This window comes from Crocodylus siamensis, chromosome 1 (genome assembly GCF_052110815.1).
Source record: "Crocodylus siamensis isolate JL-2025a chromosome 1, ASM5211081v1, whole genome shotgun sequence".
NCBI lineage: Eukaryota > Metazoa > Chordata > Crocodylia > Crocodylidae > Crocodylus > Crocodylus siamensis.
In genome coordinates this window covers 58,686,145-58,709,094 of record NC_143395.1, presented here as the reverse complement: position 1 = coordinate 58,709,094, position 22,950 = coordinate 58,686,145, and the positions used below count along the sequence as shown (strand labels likewise).

The 22,950-nt window shown below is 44.3% G+C and overlaps 1 protein-coding gene across 3 annotated transcripts in view; it reads right to left on the bottom strand.

Moving 5' to 3' along the window:
* KCNQ5 (potassium voltage-gated channel subfamily Q member 5) overlaps positions 1 to 22,950 on the bottom strand; it is a 622,372-nt gene that overhangs the window by 77,192 nt on the left and 522,230 nt on the right. For all 3 annotated transcript variants that reach the window (XM_090034927.1, XM_090034921.1, XM_090034933.1), the window contains 2 exons: positions 18,873 to 19,048; positions 16,958 to 17,083 (listed from right to left, as the gene is read on the bottom strand). In XM_090034927.1, the coding sequence (XP_089891053.1) occupies positions 16,958 to 17,083; positions 18,873 to 19,048 (302 nt within the window). The remainder of the gene's footprint in view (positions 1 to 16,957; positions 17,084 to 18,872; positions 19,049 to 22,950) is intronic.

The following is a 22,950-nucleotide window of genomic DNA, read 5'->3' as shown; positions in this document are numbered from 1 at the left end:
ATTTGACTAACGTAAATTTTCTAGAAAGACATCCAGTCTTGATTTAAAGACTTCATAAGACAGAAAATGAACTATTTAGGCAGTTGTTAATTGCCATCACTTTTAAAAATGTATACTTAATTTTTTACTTGAACTTCCAGCTATTGGGTCTTGACATGTCTTTCTCTGTTAGGTTCAAGAACTCTTTGGTACCTAGTATTCTCTCCCGGTGAGCCTATTTGTACACAGTAATAATTGATTTTCTTTTGATTAACTAAACAAATTAATCTCTTCAGGAGCTAAAAAGGCTTTTTGTCCCACCCTCAAATGATGCTTTGTGGTACCTTCTCTATCCTTTCCACTTTGGAAAGAAACTCTCCTCAGGAGGGTGGAGACATCAGCGAAATGAGCAGGGGGCTGGAGATAGCCACAGAAGCATTCCCCTGCTGTCCCCTGCTCTCTGGACGCTGGAGACAAACAGGGGAAGAAGCAGGAGGCTGAAGGCAGCAGGGGAATGCCTCTGGGGCTCTGGGTGGCAGAGGGACCCCAAGGATGGCAGGACCTGGCTGGGCAGGGATGGGAGGGCTGGCAGGGGGAGAGGCTGGGCAGGGCAGGGATTGTGGGGGGATGAGAGAGCGGATGGGGCCAGCAGGGTTCCCCCCACAGTTCCCTTCCCCCTCCTCCAGCCCCCTTGACCCCTTACTCACCATCACTGGATCCCTGGTGCCTAACACGCGGCCTGGCCGGCATGTGTTTCAGCATCAGGGTGAGGGGCTAACCATGGAGATGCTTTGGCAGCCAGAGTGCCTTCCTGGAGGACCCAACTTCTGGTTGCCTCAGGGCATGGTCCAGGACCATGCCCTGCCCCGCTTTTTTTCTGTTTTGTTTTTTTAGACCCCTCATGCCCTGCCCCGCTTATTTTTGTTTCCTTTTTTTTTAGACCCCTGGATATCCAGGCAAAATCCACCACAGTCCATACCAATCTGACCAGGGGCAGATTTCCCAAGACCCTCTAGCCAGGAACCTCCAGTTTCAGTCCCAGCAGGAGCAAATCCCAAACCTTGGCTGCAGCCTGGCTCCATAAAGCTCCCTCCCAGCTCCATGAAGCAACCATCAAAGCCCTGAAGCATGGACAATAGCCATAAAAAAACATAGACATAGCTATGCCCAGATCATCTCTGACTGGTGGCTGTCCAACCACATCTTAAACAACTCCAATGGTGGAGAATCCACAACTTCCCTAGACAGTTTATTCCACTGCCTCACTGTGTAAGTGATTTTTCCTGATATCCAATATACACCTACTTTGCCACAACTTCAAGCAATTAGCCCATGTCCTACTCTGCAACAAGAGAGAAGGGTTCTTTATGGCAGCCTTACAAGTATTTGAAGACTGTTACCATGTTCTTTCTTAAGTGCCTTTTCCATAAGCTGAACATGCCTAGCTCCTTCAGCTTCTCCTTTCATGACTTGCCTACCAAGCCTTTTATCATTTTTGTTGCCTGTCTCTGGACACTCTATAACTTTCCATGTTCTTTTTCAAATATGGAACCCAAAACTGCACACAATACTTTAGATGAGGTCTAACAACTGCCAAGTAGAGAGGCACTATCACCTCCTATGTCTTGCACCTAATGCTTCTTTTGATGCATCCCAAAATTGCATTTGCTTTTTGTGCAGCTACATCACACTGCAGACTCATACTGAGGCTGTGATCTACCAAGACTCCAAGATCCTTCTCCATAGTGCTGCTATCCAGCCAGGTGCAGAGTTCTATCCAAGCAGTGTGGCATGCGTGGCTGTGCAGGTGTGCCTGGAAGCATGGCATGAGCACACGGGCGTGGCCATGCATGCCGCACAGCTTAGAGGGAACACTGGCTAGGTATCACCCATTTTGTATTTATGATTATTCCTCCTCAGGTGTAGCACCTTGCATTTGTTAGTACTGAACTTCATCATGTTAGCTTTAGCTCAGCTTTCCAACCAAAAAAATGCAGCCAACTAATCCTGGGGGTGAGAAAGTGGGAAAGGATTTGGGGGAATGTGACACTTATAAAGAAATATATCGGAGACCCCGCACAATGATGTTGCATTCAGGCTTGGAGGTGGTTTACAAAAAGCACACACTCAGTTACACGTAATAGGATGCAGGATACAATTGTAGGGGTTGGGAAGAGTTCAGGATGGATGAAGTCCTCAGAGTTCATTAGGTGGCGTGGTCAAGCGGTTCCCCTTGTGTTGCTTCTGGTTGTTGGCCGGGTGGGGTCCACATACGGGCATGGTCCCATGATGTGCTCCACATAGATGTCCCTGGATCAACAGATGGTGTCAGACACCATGAGGCACTGTATCAGTTTGGTGTAGTGGTGGGATATGTGGCAGGTGCACAGGATGTTTTCATTGCTGGATCCTATGCTCTAAACCCCACAATGATCAGTATCTTGACTGTCATGTCATATCTCTGGCTCCTCGGGGTGTCTACCAGTGGCTGGTATTTTTCTTGCTTCCATTTGTGGGCCTTGGCAAAATATGCCACCAGTTCTCATATGGGATGGTGACATCTACCATCACAATGTGCTTGCTGTTCTCATTAGTCACCATGTCTAGGCGCAGCTGGTTCTTGCAGCCTGGGACAGTGTGGTTGACAGACACAGTCCCCGCTGAGGTCAGGATGGCCTTGGTCTGCTGGTCCTGGACAGCATTGTGCTGCAGCTGCCATGCTCTGGCATGAGTTTGCAGACACATAGTATATGGGGGAGGGTCTGTGCCTCATAGCTGCATCATCACCTCTTGTCGCAAGTCCTGTACCGGATTGTCCTGTTGAGAGGCAGGTGCAGTGGGTGAAGTGCTAGTTTACAACCCATGTGAAGCTCCTGCTGGGCATGAAGTGGTTGCTGGCATCCCACTTTGAGGTGACTTCAAAGCCTTTGTCCTGGTCAGGCTTTGCCATTAGATCACCAATGTACTTGGTTTGGATGGCATCCTTCAGGAAACATTCCAGGAGGGTCCTCATGAGGGGGGCCAGGGTGATGCAGTTGGCATTGGGGCCTAGAGCAGCGAGACTCCCAGCTCCTAGCGTTTCTCATTCCAGGTCCAGGCACAACCGATGTGCTTCCCAAGGTGGTACATGGTGTTGTGGGCTTGGTTCCACAGTGAGGCAAAGTCCCCACCATTTCGGCTGAACTTGCCCTCCAATGAGCCACTTAGGAAGGTGACCATGTCATGTCTGGTCACCAGCCATGTCAGGGCTGCTTTGTGATCCTCTTGAGGGCTGTCTCCTTCAGGGTGTTGGCAGTGATGCTGCTCACCATCTCGTCCGGGCAGATCAGGAGGTGGAAGGCATGGGTGAACACCACAGTGTTGCAGAGGTCTCCCATGTGCGGCATGTTGGTACCTGCCTGCTGGTAGGGCACTGTGGCAAAGTGGGAGTCCCTGGCTAGACACAGATCTAGCTTCCCACTTGCCTCTGGGCATGCCACCCACCTGTCTTGCCCACCATGCTTTGTTGTTAATTAATAAAGTTGTTAGTTAGGGTGGGAGGCTGCCCATTGTTGCAACCCAATTTTTGGGGGGCTATCGGTGGCTCCATTCCACTCCTACACCGTGGCCCAAGCCTCACAGATGGCATCTCACACAGTTAGCTAAACCATCACCTTCGCCCATTAGCTGTGGCCCCCTAACCCTGGGGACCTTCAGCTTCTGTAAGCCCTTGCCCCATCTCAGACCCAGTCAGGACCCTGAGCTCCTTAGCTCTTCATGGGCATCCCTCGCGGTGGGCCTCTGGCCCTTTTGACCCTTTGGTCCTGGCCCCAGCACTGACCAGTTGAGTACCTCAGTGGGGTTTTCACCTCCTGTCTGCACTTAGGGATTGGGGTCCCCCATTCCTGGCTCAGATGCCCCTGGAAACATACCTGGCCCTGCGGGGTCACACCCCCAGCAGGCTCAGGCACCTCCAGAAGCTTATGTGGCCTACCCAACTCTGATGTTAATGAAATATGGTCCACCCGAAGGTGAGGGCTGGGGTTAAGGTGCCCCTACTTACCTTTCACTGGGGTGATCACTGACCTAGCATTTCCTGGGGGCTCCTGCACCACTGAGAGCACCACCAGACCACCCACTCCCAGCAGGTGCATTTTTAGGTCATGCCCAGGACCAGGAACTTCCAAACCATCCCCTACAGCTCCTGCCCTTACCACCAGGATGTACCAAGCAGTCTTGCAGCCAGGCGATGTTACCGCCTGGCCTGCCAGCCGCTAACTGCTCTATTTATATAGGCAGCCCTAGATCTAAAACGGCTGCCGCAGTTAAGCACCTGCTGGCTGCTTGGCTCAGCCCTTAAAGTGGCAGACACCAACAGTGCCCTGCCACAGGGACATACAGGATCTTGTGGCTTGACCACAGTGGCAGGTGCAGCCACTTCTTGAGCAGCTGCCAGATCTCAGTGTCTTCCTTCTTGAGGAGGGTCTTGGGGACTGCTTAACCCCTCAGGACCAACGTGATATTGTTCACCACCTGAGATAACAAGGAATAACGGCCACAAATTGATTGGGAGTAGGTTCAGGCTTGATATCAGGAGACATTTCTTTATGGTTAGGGCTGCCAGGCTCTGGAATGGGCTCCCAAGGGAGGTGGTGCTCTCCCCTACCTTGGGGGTCTTCAAAAGGAGGTTGTATAAATATCTGGCTGGAGTATTATGATCCCAGCACTCAGTCCTGCCCAGGGCATGTGGTCAGACTTTATGATCTGTTTAGGTCCCTTCCGACCCTAGAAACTATGAAACTATTTATCTTCTGCCAGGGGGCCAGCAAGGAAGAGTCCAGCTTGTGGGCACCCTGCACAATCTCATGGATGGTCTCTTTGAGCATCTGCTTTGCTCCGTGTCCGGTGGGCATCCCCAGTGGATGTAGCTCTTGCTGTCCCTCAGGTGCCTCATCTGCTTGCCTTGGATGGTTAGGCTGGAATCCAATACAGAGTTCTTCTTCCTGCAATCAATGTGCCCTTGGTGGTGTTGAAGTGGAATCGCATCCATTTGCCTGCCTTGGAGCTAACATCCAGCATCCTCTGCAGCTGCACAGTGTTGCTGGTGAGGAGGACCAAGTCATCCATATAAATCAGGATGCTCAGCTTCCATTCATAAAGTTTGAGGCCTCTGGGGCCTCCTGCCACTGCTTGGAGCAGCTCCATTGCAAGGTTGAAGATGATGGGGCTGAGCTGGCATCCCTGCTTCACTCTGGACCGGATGGGGATGTCTTGCAGCTCACCCTCCAACAACTGGATGGTGGTGGTGCAACCATCACAGAGCTCCTGCACAAGGTTGATGGTGCTGACTGGCATTCTGAGCTCTTGGAGGGTGTTGAAGAAGTGGCAGTGGGACATGGAGCCGAAGGCATTACAGATGTTGACACACACCAGTGCACACTGCCTTCTGGCCCTCTGGGTATCAACAAGTGTGATCTGGAGCACAAAGTTGTGTTAGTAGCAGCCTTATTTGAAAGGAAGCCCCTCTGGCTCAGGCTGATGGCTTGCCTGGTTACCGCCCAGTCGATGATCTGAGCCACCAAGCAGTTGGTGTAGAGTTTGTAGAGTGTGGAGCACAGAGTAACGGGTCTCCAGTTGCCTGGGTCCGGTGGCTCACCTCTCTTGTGTATGAGCACCGTCATCACCTTTTTCTAGGGGCTGGGCAAGTGGAAGAACTCTCTGCATCAAATGAAGAGCAGTGTCAAGACAAGGCAGAATGGGGCCTTCTTTTTTAGTGGGCTTTTTTAGTGCATCTTTGCCAGGTGCAGTGTCTCTGATTCTGCTCAGGCAGGCTTCCACTTCCTTCGGTGTAAAGTCTACCTTGAGCTCTTCTGTAGAGCTGATGGGGGTCAGGGGTCCAACAGATGTGGGGCGGCTCCTTCCACCTGGGGATCGAAGAAACTGTTAAAGTAGCTGAACAGGGTCTCCTGGGGGATCTGGCAGAACACCAAGGGTCCCTCCAGGATCTCCTGCATTGCCTTGAAGCATACTATATCCACAGCATACTTTTCATCCACCCAAGTAGTTATTTGACAAAGGAGATCAAGTTTATTTGGCATGACTTGTTCTGAGCAAATCCATGCTGGGTGCTTGTGATGAGCCTTTCCTCCTCCAGATGCTTGAAAAACATAGGATGCTTGAAAATCCATAGGATATGCCCAGGTAGCTTCCCAGTCTAAGCAGTCTTTATTTCCCTGGGTCCTCTTTTTTGATTTTTTGATTTGAAGAGAGGCACACTATCAGTCTTCTGGTACTTTGGCTGTCTCCCATGACTTCATGAATATCACTGCCAATATTTCTGAGATCTCCTCTGCCAGTTTATTCAGTACTCTGAAATGAAGTTGAATTGAATTAAATCAGACCCATCAAAAGCTCTCTGACCATCTTTTTTATTAGTTCATCCCTCAGTTTGTTATTTCATCCCTTCCTTATCCAAATAATCCTTATTAGGTGTTTGGCTGTAGTGTAATTTTTTTTTGTAGACTGAGGAAAAGTAGCTGTTGAGTAGTTCCTCCTCCTTTGTATTTTCTATTCAGAATTCCTCCTTGCTGTTTAACAGTGGACCCACAGTTTTCTTGGTCTTTCTTTTCTGGCCAACGTATTTATAGAACCTCTTCTTGTTGTCTTTAACCTTTGTTGCCTGGTGCAGTTCATCCTTTATCTTTGCCTCCTAATTTTGTCCCTGTAGGTTCTTGCTATTGCCTGAAAATCTTCCTTGGTGACCTACTTACTTTTCCATTGCCTGTATGCTTTCCTCTTGCATTTGAAGAACACTAGAAGCTTCTTGTGCAGCCACATCACATCTGTATCTTGTGATTCTTCCTGTGCTTCCATCATGTCTGAACAGTTTCTTGTTGGGCTTCCAATACTGTGCCCTTAAGAAGCTTGCAGCCTTCCTTGGTGCCTTTATATCCTTCCCATGGTGCCATGTCTATTAACTCCTTGAGTCAGATTAAATCTACCTTTTTTAAAATCTACCATCCAAATTTTGCCAACCTCATGCTTTTCCTATCTCAGGATCTGGAATTCTTTCATATTGTGATTGCTTCCTCCCAAGTTGCCTATCAGCTTTACATCTTCCACCCTATTGGTCAGGACAAGATCTAGGATAGTTGATCCCCTAGTTGTATACTCCACTTTCTGGAACAGAAAGTTGTCCTCCACAGAAATTAGGAACCAGTTCAATATTTTGTTTGGCTGTATTGTTCTTTCAAAAGATGTCTGGAAAACTGAAGTCTCGCATCAGTACTGTCTAGCTTTTGGATAGATTTGTCACCTGCTTGGAGAGTGCCTCATTCACCTCTTTTTGATTTGGTGGCCTATAATAAATCCGCATCATTATATCAGTACTGCATCTTCCACCTTTTATCTTCACCCAAATGCATTCTGTCCTGCTATCTTTTGATGCCTGAACCAGGGAACAAGTATATGTACATTGTCTTGGGCAGTCTCTTACTTACCCAGAACCCAGATCCAAGATATCATGGAGGGATTACTGACATTCATCTGGCCCTCTGACCCCATGTTGCTCATCCATGTGGGCACCAATGATACTGCAAGGGGAGACCATGAGCAGATCAAAAGTGACTACAGGGCTTTGGGTACCAAGGTGAAGAGGTCTGGGGCTCAGGTCACATTCTCTTTGATCCTTTCAGTCAAGGAAAAGGGCCTGGGCAGGAATGGATTCCTGCAGATCACAGATGGTATTGCCTAGCTTCACAGGTGGTACTGCCAGTGGGGATTTGGCTTCTTCCACCATGGGATACTATTCCAAGAAGAAGGGTTGCTGGGAAGAGAAGGTATCTACCTGATGAAAAGAGGGAAAAGCAGCTTTGCAGACAGGCTTGCTAACCTAGTGAGGAGGGTTTTAAACTAGGTTTGTTGGGGCTGGAGACCAAAGCCTTGAGGTAAGTGGGGAAGCAGGAGACCTGGAGGAACAGCAAGCAGGAGGGGGCGACAGGGGAGGTGTTCTCAAACTTCCTGAGAAATCAGGGCAATTGACTAGCTACCTTAGGTGCCTGTACATCAGGGGAGGGCAATAATTTCGGGTGGAGGGCCGCTTACGGAGTTTTGGCAAGCCATCGAGGGCTGCACGAGGCAGCCAGGGGCAGATGTATATTAAATTTCTAAATTTTTTAGGGGACCTGAGAGCTGGATAGACTGGTCTGGTGGGCCGCATCTGGCCTGCAGGCCACATTTTGCCCACTCCTGCTGAATATGAATGCTCGGAGCCTGGGAAACAAGCAGGAAGAACTGGAAGTCCTTGCACAGTCAATTATGATGTGATCAGAATAACACAGACTTGGTAGGAGCTCACATGACAGGAGCATTATCACGGATGGGTACAAACTGTTCAGGAACGGCAAGCAGGGGAGAAGAGGACGAAGAGTTGCACTTTATGTAAAGAGCTATATGATTACTCAGAGCTCCAGTATGAAACTGGAGATAAGCCTGTTGAAACTCTCTGCAATAAAGTTAGAGGGGAGAGCAACAAGAGTGATGTCACTGTTGGGGTCTGCTATAGACCACCAGACCAAGAGGAAGTGGTGGATGAGGGTTTCTTCAAACAGGTAATGGAAGTTTGGAGGATTGGGCCAAAAGAAATCTCATGAGGTTCAACAAGGATAAATGCAAAGTCCTGCACTCAGGATGCAACAATTCACTAGTACAGGGTAGGGGCTGAATTGCTGAGCAGCAGCTCACAAAAGGAGCTGGAGGTTACAATGGACAAAAGCTGAATATAAGCCAGCAGTGTGCCCTTGTCAAAAAGAAGGCTAATGGCGTACTGGGCTGTATTGGAAGGTGTGTTGCTAGCAGGTCAAGGAAGTGATTATTCTCCTCTATTCAGCACTGGTGAGGCCACGTCTGGAGTACTGTGTCCAGTTTTGGGCCTCTGCCACAGAAAGGATGTGGACAAATTAGAGAGTCCAGTAGAAGGCAACAAAAGTGGTTCAGGGGCTGAGGCACATGATGTATGAGGAGAGGCTGAGGAAACTGAGTTTATTTATTCTACAGAAGACTGAGAGAGGATTTAATAGCAGCCTTCAACTACCTGAAGGGGGGGTTCAAAAGAGGGTGGAGCTAGACTGTTCTCAGTAGTGGCAGATCATAGAACAAGGAGCAACAGTCTCAAGTTGCAGCAAGGGAAGTTTAGGTTAGATATTAGGAAGAATTTTCCCACAAGGAGGAAAGTAAAACAGGTTACCCAGAGAGGTTGCAGAATCTCTATCCTTGGAGGTTTTTAAGACCTGGCTTGACAAAGCTTTGTCTGGGATGATATAGTTGGGGATGGTCCTGCTTTGAGCAGGGGGTTGGACTACATGACCTCCTGAGGTCCCTTGTAACCCTAATTTTCTCTGATTCTATTTGACATACCAGGTGGTCCCACCATCTTTTCTCCCAACCCTGTCCTTCTGAAAAAAGTGTAATCCTCCATGTTGATATTCCAGTCACAAGAGCCGTCTTACCAGGTCTCTGTGATACCAATTAGATCATAGTTTTTCACAGGATGCAGCTTCCACCTCATCTTGTTTATTCCCCATAGTTCTTGCATTTGTATACATATGTCAGACATATTTTGCATTTTGACCTATGCATTTCCCTCTTGTACCACTTGTTGCTGTTTTGTGACTCTCTGGCCCTTTTTTAGAGTTGAGCTGCTGCTTCTGGTCTCTTCTTCTCTAGATAGTTTGCTCTGTTGCCAGAGGGTTTTGTTTTACAGTCAGCTGGAGTAACATTAGCCTTGAAGTAACAAGAGTGAATGCCTATGGCAGCAGTTCTCAATCTTGTCAGACTTCTGGCACCTCTCAGAAAGTGCCAGCTCTTAGCTTTCACTTATTTTTCAACTATGGAACAATAATAAAGCAATTATTTTGTTGCAAAGAACTCAGAAAGACCACAGTGGGTTAGAATGTTTTTTGCCACTGTGAGTTCCTATTTGAAATCCCGGGGTTTATCTTGTGAATCTTACATAGGCATTTGTAACAGGGTTCCCTAGCTCCATTCAGAGAAGCAGAAGCCAGGGAAGGAAAGGCAGTGGGGCCACTGTAAGGTCTATAGCCCAGAGAAGGGAAGGATTATCTGCTATAAGGAAAGACCTTGCCAGCACAGCTGGAGTGGTAGCATGGTGTGCAGCCTGTCAAGGGAAGCCCTAGCTGGATAGGAGGGGGCAAGCAACTTGCAGTAGAGAGGGAGAAGGGACCTCAAAGGGGAGATGCCTGGGCTGGGGGCTTATACTTGTAAAGCTCAGCCTGAAATCAGCCAGCTGCAGGGCCAGTAGAGGGAGGACAGCAAGAGATTGACAACACCTGCTCCCAGGGAGCAGGAAGCTCAGTCATCTGATCAGTTGGCAGGGCTGACTGATATATAAACTGGTTGCAGGCCAGAGGAAGGGAACTGGCCATAGTGGAGGAAGTCAGAGCCCTGCAAGAAGGCAAGGATGGAAACCCCTCTGTCCACAAGACCAAGTACTCAAGAAATGCTAAAGATCTCCCTTTTTGTGCCTTGGGAGGCCCTGGGAAGTTGATATAAACATTGAGGGTTGTTTTATGTTCACCCTGGAGAAGCCTTGGGGTGGGGCTGAGTATCCCCAAGTAGAGTGAGAACTGTGTGCGGTAGGACTAGCAGGGCCTGGAGAACAGGGTACCCCGAGGACCCTGGACTGTTTACAAGATCCTGGCATAGGACTCCCCTTTTTTCTTTTTCTGTTTTTTTCCTGCTTATGATGGTAGTAACACCAAGGCAGCTGTGAGGGGAGTGAAGGAGGCTACAGAACAGAGTGCTCAGTGCACTGTGATTTTTCCCAGGTTTTTTTTTTTTTGGGGGGGGGGGTTGTTGGCTTTGGAGCCACCAAAGACTGAGGAGGGGACCACAGCTCAGACTGGCTAGACAAACTTATAAGACAAACTGAAGCCTAGTAGGGCTGGGCCTCTACCCACTGATAGAAAGGGTGAAAAGAGAAAGAGAGGGGGCAGAGCCCCACACTGCCCAGTCAGACATGGAGCCAGGGGCAGGGTAGGGAGACAAGGTGCCTAAGACCTAAGATCGGGTAAGATAATGGATAGTGGCTCAGCATTCAGTATCCCCTGGACTGGGGAGAAATCAGCAGAGCCATAAGCCATGCAGACCAGGGGAGGAAAGAAGATCCAGGCAGCCAAACTGGTGGGAGTCACTGAAGAAGAGTAGGGGATTGACTTGTGCAGCCTAACTGAAGTACAATACCCAAAGAAAGAGTGATTATTTCATGAAATTTGAGTGAATTTGAATCTGTGATTAAGGAATAAGCCATGATTTACTTTATACAGGTGAATGAATTACAGCTGGGAAGAGGCACTGCAGAGGAGATTGATCTGTGATTAGGAACAGCAGTGCAGCCTTTACCCCAACATCTCTGAGGGAATTAAGTTTGTAAAGCCTAGAGTCAGGTAGAGGGAAGGCCAGGAGAATACAGAATAAGTTGGTCCAAGAATTAGTTAAATGGATTTCTAAGTTTCATAAGGGAAAGTGTTCAGCAAGAGAAGAAATAAGGACTGGTGAGCAGCAAACTACAGAATCCAGAGGAGTCTAGAAAGTGGACCCTGATAGACATCTCCATTCTAGACCTACAGGGATTTTCCGTCACAGACCCAAGAGTGTAGAGAGGGTGGTGTAGGGAAGATGGAGCCCTGCAGAAGAACTGTGGTCCTTCCAGATGGACCTTTGCCGAAAAGCCATCCAACCTCCCCAAAAAGAATCAAACCATCAAGGCATGATGGGCCAATGAAAAAGGTTGATGAAGGTCAAGGGATATTCCAGTGAAGGGGGGGGTTGGTTCAAAGTTCAGGCCCACTCATGCACACCTAACAGTGCTAATATTGTCTAGCACCCTTAACAGCAGGAGTGTCCAACCTTTTTGAATGTGGGGCTGGATCATGAACTTTTTATCACCCAGTGGGCTGGCGAGCTATATTCAAAGACCTCACAGGAAGCGGTATCACATCACGCCCCCAAAACAAAAGTACAGTGTTTACTTCCATTTCCTGTCGCAGCACCTCGGGCCCCAGAAAACAGCTTGGAGGACCACATGGCAGCCCACAGGCCGCATGTTGGACAAGCCTGCTTAAGAGGATCTCATGGCATCCTGCTCTAGAATTAGCCTATGGTAAAGTCCAGAGGCATTTTGGCCTGACAACATTTTAAAACCCCCCGTATTTCTAGTTTCTGTTCTCAAGAGTTATTGTGAGAATAATAAAACCCCAAGATTTTGAACCATTTTGAATAAGGCAGACAAATACCTTCTTCTGTATGTGTGTTTATTGAATTTCCTAGTTTTTCAAAATTCTTCTCCCTACCAATCAGCAACAACCTGTTTTATCAGGACCGAGCCTAAGACAACTGGCTTTCATTCAGTTTTCTGTCTCTGCCAGACACTGGAGAATAAGATGTCTCCACCTGGGCTTGATATCAAAGAAATAGAAAGCTGACTGTTATTTGCATATTAGGGACGTTATAGCATAACAATCTTGTCAAGAAGTCAGAGACAATTTCTGAACCATTTGGGACTTGACATCTGAAAATCACCCACAAAGAAGAGCAGTCACTATAGAAAACAGTAAAGCCATGTTTAAGCAACTCTGTCCACCCCATCACATCCTGAGAATGTGACAACATTACCATATGATTAAGAGTATCAGTGTCTCCCTACCAACTTGAGTGCTCCTTCCCTGCTTCAGCAGGATGCTTGTTACACTATACATGAAATTGTGAACTGTAAACCATATCCCCTAATAGTACTAGATAACAGGACATGATTTTTCTCTTATATTTCAATAGTCAGTGAGTGGAAAACATTTTTCAGTTGACCTTCAAGGTCAGGCTGTAGAATAAAAACAACACCCTCCTAACAAAATAGTGACCACTGTTCAGGTTAGATTGTCACCGTGACTAAATAGTCCAGCACACATTTATTGATCCCCCTAAAAGGACACTATAATTTAAAGTCCCAAAGGTAGGATTTCCTTTCCATTATAACCCATTGCTATATCTGGTTTTTAATAAATTAGATGGTTATGATCAGATACATACAAACTTTATACAGTTTGATAAGTTTATGAATGGGTTGATATGCCCTAGTTGCCTGCAACTGCAGGGGACAGGACTAGCTCACCCAGGAGATACCTTCCAATCCTGTGTTTTATTAATCAAATAAATTGATTTGTTTCCTTATAAATGTTTTTCAGTCTCCACATTCTGTGACAATTAAAAAAAATAAATTTGCTGAAGTTTCTGATGGTGTTGAATAGGTAATATATTATCAAGACTGATTAATTTAGTATTCAGTGTAATACTAAATGTGCTTTAGCCCCAATATGCTTTTAAGGCAATATTACGCCAAAGTGTAATAATGGCGTTACTACACCAAAGTGCAAAAACATAGTTCATTATGAGATTGCATGGCATTAGCATAGATGCTACTGGATGCCTATGACATTCTTTATTCTATTGTAATTACTGTTTACTATTAGAAAAGGAGCTGAAAGAAAACCTGGAAATGAGCACTTTATTCAACATGCTAAATTATGTGCTCAGGTAAAACTAATTACTGTACAATTTAATTGCCATAAACACACCCTTAAAGAGTGCATAGCATGTTTGGAAATTATTTGGTTATCAAATATTAAAGTTAAGGTATGGCCCTTCATCTCTGTTCCCATATTATACACAGTATTTTAAATTAATTGGTTTTTTTAGTAAATTAATTTACCATTTGGCTCAAGGGACCCTGACTCATTGAATCCTGCACATAATAAACACATAACACTGATTATAACCCAGAGATTCTAGCCATAAGAATACCCACATTGACATTATGTTGGAGTCACAGACTAGAAATCTAGCTATATTATTTGTATTTGAGTTATTTTGTCATATCCTGCCTTTGATTTCAATCCAAAACTCCCACTGCCCTCAAAAAGAGCATCACGTGGAATGATGGCAGGACCGAGCCCTTAGAGAGTTTGATTTAATGAATGCATTCGTGCCAATTAATTATATGGTATGTAATTAATTGCTTGGTACGATGAAAAGGCATTACCATTTTTTCCAGAAGCTTGAGATCTGAGAGGATTGATTACTGATTTCACCCCCATTTTATTTTTTACAGCACCATCAAAAACCATTCTGTACAATGTAATTTAAGTCTGAATAACTGCTGCAAATAAATAAACCAGTGAGGCTAAGAGCTGATTCCCCTCAGAATGCCATGCAATCTGACCTTTTCAAAATCTGTATGTGGGTTACTCTGGCAATAGCAATAAGCATGACTAATGAACTCATTAAGTATTTCCCACATACTGTTTTACATATAATACAGCAATTATTATCATTAAAAGGGAAACAAGAAAGATGTGTTTGGGGATATATTAATGTTTGTAAGTATATGCACCTGAATGTGTTAAGAATTTAAATATGTTCATGTCACCTAAGCAGCAAAGAAAAAAAGAAGAAAAAATATATGATAATAGGCTGTTTTCAGAAGGTTTTTTATTATAATTTGTTTTTTCTGTTGATGCCAAGAAAAAAACTCCCGTTTTCTCAGTTTGCAGAACCTATCCAGCGTATGAGTCATCCATTTTCATTTTCACAGTATACAAAGTATTTTAAGCCACCATTTTGGACAATGTTTTTCCTTGTAAAATATTGTTCAGTGGGAAGCAATCAAGAAAATTACAAAAACCTGCAGTTAGATCTGCTCAGATAGACCTACTTGGGTCTGACATCAGAAGTGAGGCTTGATTTTGCTAGAGCCACACTGTAGTATTAACTATGAAACCAATAAAACAATCCTAAAGTTGTCAAACTCTCAGTGAATGAACCAAATTCTGCTTTCAGTTAAATTAAACTAGAGAAACTTTTGCTGATGTCTCAGACTTTGACATAATGGGTACTACAGAAGTGATATTTGTCACATGATCAGCCCCTTGAAAGCTCTCTACAGTTGTGCCTTGATAGAGAGCAGTTTAAAAGTGCCTGATCGTGTGACAAATTAATCCTCTTTTAATGAGGGTTTAGATGAAGGTGCTTCAACGTGGAGCACCTTCATTAACTTCTGTTTGTCCCTGTACTAATTGTGGGTGGTCTGATGCAGCCCAGCCCCACTCCCAAGTGTTGTCTGCAGGATGGTGGGAGGTGGGATGGGCAGGGGAGGGAGCTCTGGTCTGTGGTTTACCCAGCCTGTGCTGGAGGGGAGGAGGTGGGAATTGGAGGCCACCCAAGCTTGATCCCCCTCATCCCTTTGACCAAACAGTGAATGTGAAAAGCCATGAGTTACAGCAGGGAGCTGCACATCTGTTAGCGCCCAACAGTTCACAGCTTTTATTCAATGGGAGTTTCTCCTGATTAGGATTACAAGATCAAACCTTAAAATATTTTATTTTTTCTTGGTGTGAACATCTCACAACAAATCTCATTAGGCAAAACAGTTCCATAGCTTTTGTAACCAATCATATGCAACTGATATATACTTTAGGTTCTGCATATCCTAAGCTTGCATTTCTATACACTGATCGCCATAAAAGACAACTCTAAGGAGGGATGGATAGCACATGTAGAATATACAATCTTAGGATAGGTGAACAGATTTGTATAATAGGACAGAGCTGTTCAATTGTTGGCTCAGAAGCTGCAGGCAGCCCCAGAGAGAAAACTGTGGCCCCCGGGCTTTCTTTCTAGGTGCCATGCCCCCTACTGCTCATACTGGAGTCTCTGGGCTCCCCTTCACTCCTCCAGGTTCTTTTGCCCACTCCTTGGGCCAAACTGGGACTGCAAGAGCCAAAAGGTCGGCATGGTACAGTGTGAGGGCACCCAAAGGGAGACCCATGCAATGCAGCAGGGGTGCAATGGGGAGGCCATACAGCACAGTGTGGTGGGAGAGGCCCATGCAACATGGCGTGGCACAGTGAAGCATGGTGTGCAGCCTGTGTAGCAGGCAGTCAAGGAACATGTCCACTAAAAAGTCTGACAGCCTGTAACAGGAAGCAACCTGCTCCTTTGCTCAGAACACAAGCAAAACTTAAAAAGACCAATCTATAAGGTACAAAAGAAGTTGGACATTTGTTTTGTTTTCCTTTGTTTTCCTTTGACTAGGAACAAGAGTTGAAGCAAAAGACAGACAGAACCAGACCTGGAGGTTTAGCTGAAATCCTATCAGCACAGGATCTGAGGTCAGAGGCTAGTTTAGTCTTCAGACTTACCTTATGCAGCCCAAAGGCATTCTAAGTTATGTCAGCATTGATGATCTCAAAGGTACTGGCTGTGTATTTCTGGAGCACAAGGTGTTCACTGCATCAACAGGAATAAGAGTGCTGCTTTACATCACCTGGGAATTCTCTTAGATCCGGTGAATAAATAGCTGCCTTGTTAGTGTTATGGAAGCCTCCCTGAGCTGCCTGAGGAATACTTAGCCATGGGCCAAGGAATACCTCACTGCCTTCTGTATTTCTCATCCCAGTGGAAACAGAAAAACTAGAAATCATGTAAGCAAAGCTAATCTGGTGAGATTTCACCAGATTTAAGATCAAAAGGAAGAAGTAGGAATAAACTTCAAGCAATATCTACTTCTGATTCTCTATCACCATAACCTGTGAGGTTAATCATGCCCCTATCCAGCCAAACATTTGAGTATATGATAATCCTACAACATTCAGAAAGCAGTTAGGCATGTCCTTAGGATCCACAGACTTCACCAAAGCAGAGGCAAGGGAATTTTGTGTTAACAAGTCCTTAAATGCTTTATTAAATCAGGGGTTTTACAACCGCACAAAGTGGATGTAAAATGCTACTATTTTACAATGATAGAATTTACATACATTTTTCAACTACTCAAGGTAGAGAGTGCTGGAGAATCAGGATGATGGTAATATAACATCATTTAAATGCAATCTGATATATTGGTTAATTAGTTCAAATTAGCTTGTATACATACTGTGCCCCACCAGAGAGCATCTGCGTAAGTAGAAAACTGGTTATTTGCATCTTTTTCCACCAGATAAACAAGAAAAGATGAGAAGATGAGTACCAAAAATCCTATGTACCAGGCTGTGATTAGTTCCTAGATAAAAGAAAGTAAGGATCAATATCTATTAAAAAGATTAAACAGATACATTTAACAATCTATGTACTATCATTTAGCATTTAAAAATCAATTGCTCCTTTTTGTCATAAATAGCCTCTGAACAACCACTGATTAACCACTTCACTGAAAGAGTTATGTAACTCCACTGATTTCAGTGGAATTACAGCAGCATAAGACTGGTAATAAAACAGCTTGATGTTTTATCTTATTTTTAAAAAGTACAGCTGAACCTGAAAAAATGCATATTAATAATAGACAACACAGCCAACATTACTGTAAGAAGTTTCAGGTATTTATTAGAATCTGATAATATTTTTTCCCTTAGGCTTATGTTGGATCCTCTGAAGTAATCAATTAACAGTCATGGGAAAAGTTTATGAAAAATGTAACTAGATAAAGTTAAAAGTTAGAAACCTTTAAAATTAACTTGAGTTAAGTTAAAAGTTAAGTATTTCTACTTTCAACTAGTTTAAAGGTAAGTTAAAAAGAGAGTAACAAGTTAAAAGTTAAGTTGCTTAGTGAGCAATGTGTGAAACATGGTGAATTGCCTGTTAGCATCACTTTTCATTTTCAAATGCAATAAGTGGGTTTCATTTCCATAAACCCACAGAAGCACACTAATTTACTCAGAACTCACCCTGCTTTAGCTGAAAACAATGTTATACTTGTCATACAGTTTTCAGAATAACAATTTACCAATACCTATGTAATGTCAGATTCTTCTCACCCTCTCCATGTGAAGTACTTTGTAAAAGTTAATGCATCATATAGGTATACCAGAATAACAGAAAGGAGATATTCATAGCCAGGTAACAAATGTAAGCTGTTTCCACAAAAAACCTCCGCTGTTACAATTTGTATTGCTCAAAAGGTAACAAAAGTGTATGAAATGCATCTGAATTAGAAAAAATGAAAGTGTATGAAATAAAAAATTAGACTGAAATGAGAAAAGCAGTTTAAATGAGAAAAAGAATGTTCAGTCTCATAGCAGAAACTGTTTAAACATGCTTATTGAACTTTAGAAAAGCTGCATTTCAGAATTTATACCTGACTATTTTCCTCTTTTGTCTTGTAAGACTAAGCCCCCACTACTGAACAATCATTCTATATAGGCAGATAAGGGAATGCTTGTTCCCTCTCTTGCAGCCAACTGGCTACCCTGTTGACTTCTGTAAATGCACAGGAAATGCCCGTATGAACTAAGGAACTCTGGGACTTGTAGTTCTTAAGAGACCATATGTCATAGGAAGGCACACTACTCTCTGACTCTCAAACAAGAAATCCTAGTATTTCAATAAAGAAATATCATTCTATGCAAGTCCTAGAGATTGGCTATGTCAGGAAAAACTCTGGGAAAGCTGGATTTAATTTTTTTTAACTTTTAACTTATACTTTAAGAAAAGTTAAAATTAACCTTTTTAAAAACTAATTAAAGTTAAAAGTTAGCCATTTCTTTAACTTTTTAACTAGTTAATTAACTAGTTAATACCCTTGACTAGGGTATTGACATAAAAACAATTTATTGGGGGAGGGGGACAGAGGGACCAGGAGAAGGGATGGGATGGGACTTTACCCTGCAGTAAAAGGAAGCCGAACCATGGCAACTTGCCCTTTTTCACTGAAGGCAAAGCTACTGAAGTTTGGTTTTCATCTACAGGGGGGTATGCATATCAGCAGTTACTATGGAAGAGTTGATGTGTAATAAAGCCTGACCCCCTTTTACCTCAGGTGAAAGATAAATGAATTGGACTGCAGGGGTACTTACTTTGCTATGTGCATACACTACTGAACCTAACAATTTCCAAGTCCCTCCTCTTCGGTCCATGCGCACCATACGGAGGATCTGTAGGAAACGAAGACTTCTCAGTGCTGATGTTGCAAAAATGTTACCCTGAGTTTTTGCAGAAACAACTGCTATTGAAGCGATGAGAACAATGATGTCTGAAAGAAATACATTACAGAAGATATTAATGTACATACCCCAATCATTCACATATACGTACATGAGTTGAGTAAAGGGAGTTGTTGACAAAGACAGGAATGTTCCTGATGTTCTTCTTCCTATGCAAGTCACTGTCTGAGTTGGGACTGTGTGATCAAGAGTAGTGTATGAAAGGTATTTAGAGACCCTTCAGGATGAAAGCTGCTAGATAAATTAGTAATATTAAAAACTGCAATAAAAGGGACAGTATTGAAGGAACCAGTTGCCTTGTGAGGGTTCTTTCAAGTTCTATGCATAACACTATATACATCAACAGATGATCTAAAACATTTCCCTATAGAACCATTCCCTCATAGCCACATTATAATGAAGTTAGACAAAAATGGTAAGAGAAAACAGAACTCTCTCAGTGTTACAAGTCCAATAGAACCATTTAGTCTTACAAATATAGTTTACCATATTTACTTGAATACAAGATGAGGTTTTTCCCTCTAATTATGATGGGGGGGAAAAGTCCCATATCTTATACGTGCATTTCAGAAAACCTCATCAAATACACTGTCTATCATTAAACTACTGTGAAAAGCAGCATATGCTCAGTAATAGAAACTGAAATTTTAATTAAATGCAGCCAATGCTGGGTATGGCCATAAAATACGTGACCCATATTGGAAAAAATGCTTATGGGAGCTTAGCATAAGGATAGATTACTACAGGCCATCTGAAGAAGATAAAATAGTTTTCATTAAGTACAGTTCACCTCAGTGCTGACTCTTTTGCAGTTATGGTGAGCCACTACACTACATACATTTTGACTTCTTTATTCCCACAACTGAACTATGCCTTTCTTTCCCATTTCCATTGAGTCCTGTATCTTCACCAGCCTTAAATGTCTGGCAAATATCACCAAATGGGAGCCCCAAACAGTTCACCCAGAATCCCTCTGTCACCCCCTCTCTCAGCCTGTAGCATATGATTAGTGTGCTCCCAGCCTCCAGGAGGTAAAGCTGGACCAGGTTGCGCTGAGTGTCATCTGTATATATATTTTTGGAGCATTCCAGGACTCGTGACAAGAACACCCTCTTCCAGTCATGAGACAGCAAGCTCTTGGAAGCACCACAGAAGTGTTATTGACATACCCTAAAATGTATAAGGAGTTCAGGGCCTAGTTCAGGACTATGGGTTCCAGTTCAGGAGGCAAGCACTTCAAAGTTAGGCAAGTTAATGCGTAGGACCACAATGCCCAAGTCTTTTTTTTGGATCTAGTCCTATGAAACTTGTCCAAAGCTTGATGAAGTATAAGGGTGAGGTCAGATAAAGAATGCCCAACCCCATAGATATCCACTCCTCTGCTCAGCTATTCATTTCACTCTCTCCCACCTATCCCCTTGTAGCACACCTCTGTTTTATCTACTCTTCTTTCTTACAAGATGACAGTGACAGCTGCAGTATGGTCACTTTTCCTAAGCCTATGGGAAGAGTGCTCCAGTTCTGTATTTGCTCTCTTCCTTCTCTTTCCCCTACCCTGGCTGCAGTTCTATGATGGTGAGGAGAGAGGGAAGAGATGAGAAGAAGACAAACTAGACCATGAGTGATTCAAAGGTAGATAGAAGGGGGCAGGGCAATCATGAGCTGTTGAGCACTTTCTCTTCCCTCTTTCCACAGCTGACAACTCCTTAGGCTCCTAAGGGGTAGAGAAATGGGCGATAGAAGGGCTTCCTTTTCTCATGAGCCACTTAAATAGGAAGGCAGGCATTCAGAGGTGGTTTTCGCCAAGGAGTTTGAAGTTTTGGTATGGGCTAGAACGTCTTGTGTCACTAACAGACTAATACAGTTTGAAGGAACCTTAGAAATCATTTGGTCTTACCCATAAAGCACAATCCATGGTTATACTTGGACCATCAACCTTTTATTCATAGCCAAATGCACCAACTGATTATATCAGAAAAACAGGTATGGCTCCAGATCTGATTAGAATCTCATAACTTTAGAATCTCATAACTTACTATGGCAAGAGGTTGGCAACACTGGGCGCATCTACACATGCATTAATACACTGTTGTTAGTGAGCATTATGTTTAGTACCTCTAATATGAGGTACTAAGTGCACAGTAACTGGTTCACTGTGCAGTAGGACTGGCATACAGTCTTTTTGTGACACTTAATGTGCAGCAAACTAATTCTACTGCGCAACAGCACTTAGCACAATTTTTGCCATGGTGCACTAATGCACAACGGAATTAGTCTACTGTACATTTAGTGTCTTGTGTAAACATGCCCACTTTATACATATTACCCCAATCAGTCTGTAGCAGGGGGGGCCATTGGCCACTACCAGCTTTAGGGTAGCTACAGCTAGTGCTATGCAGCCCTTCCATTGTATAAGTAGAAAAAAGGGTTGTGATTTTGGTGATTTCATGCATGGACTTCCTCCCTTTATACAGTGGTGGAGAGTCAGGCCATATTCTAGTTCTAAAAGAATAAAGAAGAAAATGTAAAAAAAGAGCATAGTTACAATTAAAAATAAATAAGAAAAGACTGCAAATGGTACTCAACCTACATGCTCAAAACTCATAAGATAGGCAAAATTAACTTCAATAATACCATTACGATTCTCCTCAAGACAACCAGATTTCAGTGAAACTAAATCAAAGACAAAGGAAAAATGGACCTAAGTAGACTTCTATTAGATTATATCTAAATAAACTTTTCACCAATGAAATTTTTTTCTAAGTCACACCCTATTGGAAGACAGTGTCCCAGCCAAAAGAGATTCACTCTTGTGATTTTTAAATGGATATAATTAAGGCTGCAGGAGTACTCTTATTTAAGTTTCATGAGTTTTATTTCAGCCTAACTTAAATTGCTCAGCAACAGGTTTAAGATCAACTGAAAAAAACCACACAGAGGGAAATAATAATGTCCTTGCATATTTCTTCAGTGGTTTAAATATATCTGTTTAAAGTAGAACTGTAAGATCTTGTTTACTCAAGGAAGTTACTGTGACTAGGGACAAGAATTACACATAAACTAGACTGGAAACTGGTTCAAATCTGTAACACAACAGGGCTAGGGACAGACATTACATATAAACTGGTTTGTCCGGAGGCTGGCAATAGCAGCATTGCAGGCACTGCTCCTGCATCCAAGACAGGGGAAGCAGTGTCCTGCTTCAGGCTGGGGATGATCTTTCCCTAGCCACCTTAATTTCAAAGCTCACAGGAGTGTTCTTCTCCCCTGGTGGGGGAAGTACGCCAGAAAACAGGAGCTCAGCCCTCTGGGATCAGGGTTTGAGGCTCCAGGTGCCTTAACTTACAGGCAACTGACTGGTGATGAAGCTGACACTGGATCCCTTTAAAAGGGGGCTTGCTGGGCATGGCGGGACCACAAGCAGAACACCAGAGTGATTGGCAAGTGGACGGGGTGTAGGGGAGGCAGAGCCCTGAGGAAAACCACGGCACTGCTGTGAGTACCCCTGTCATTGGGTCGATGGGGAAGAAGAATACCACTGAACCCCTCCTTTCTTCAGGTAACAACAAGCACTGCAGGCGAGTTGGTGGACCCCGACCAAGGGGGCAGTGTGGTACTGACAGCATCCACTAGAGATGCCACAGTGGTGCACTGGCTGGGAATCGAAATTACTACGCTAGCGGAAGAGTGATCCCAACCTGGGTGGAAGTAGACATGCAGGTGCTGGCAGTAGCCCACATGGAGCTCCTGACGCAAGCCATCCAGGTGATAGGGCAGGTGCTGGAAATACAACAGCTGCAGGGTGCCCACCAGCAGGAGTGGATGCAGTGTAATGCTGCCCTGTTTAAGATGACATGGATGATGCGGGATGACGACCCCGAGGCCTACATTGAGGCGTTTGAGAGGACGGCCCTCCAGGCTGGGTTAGACT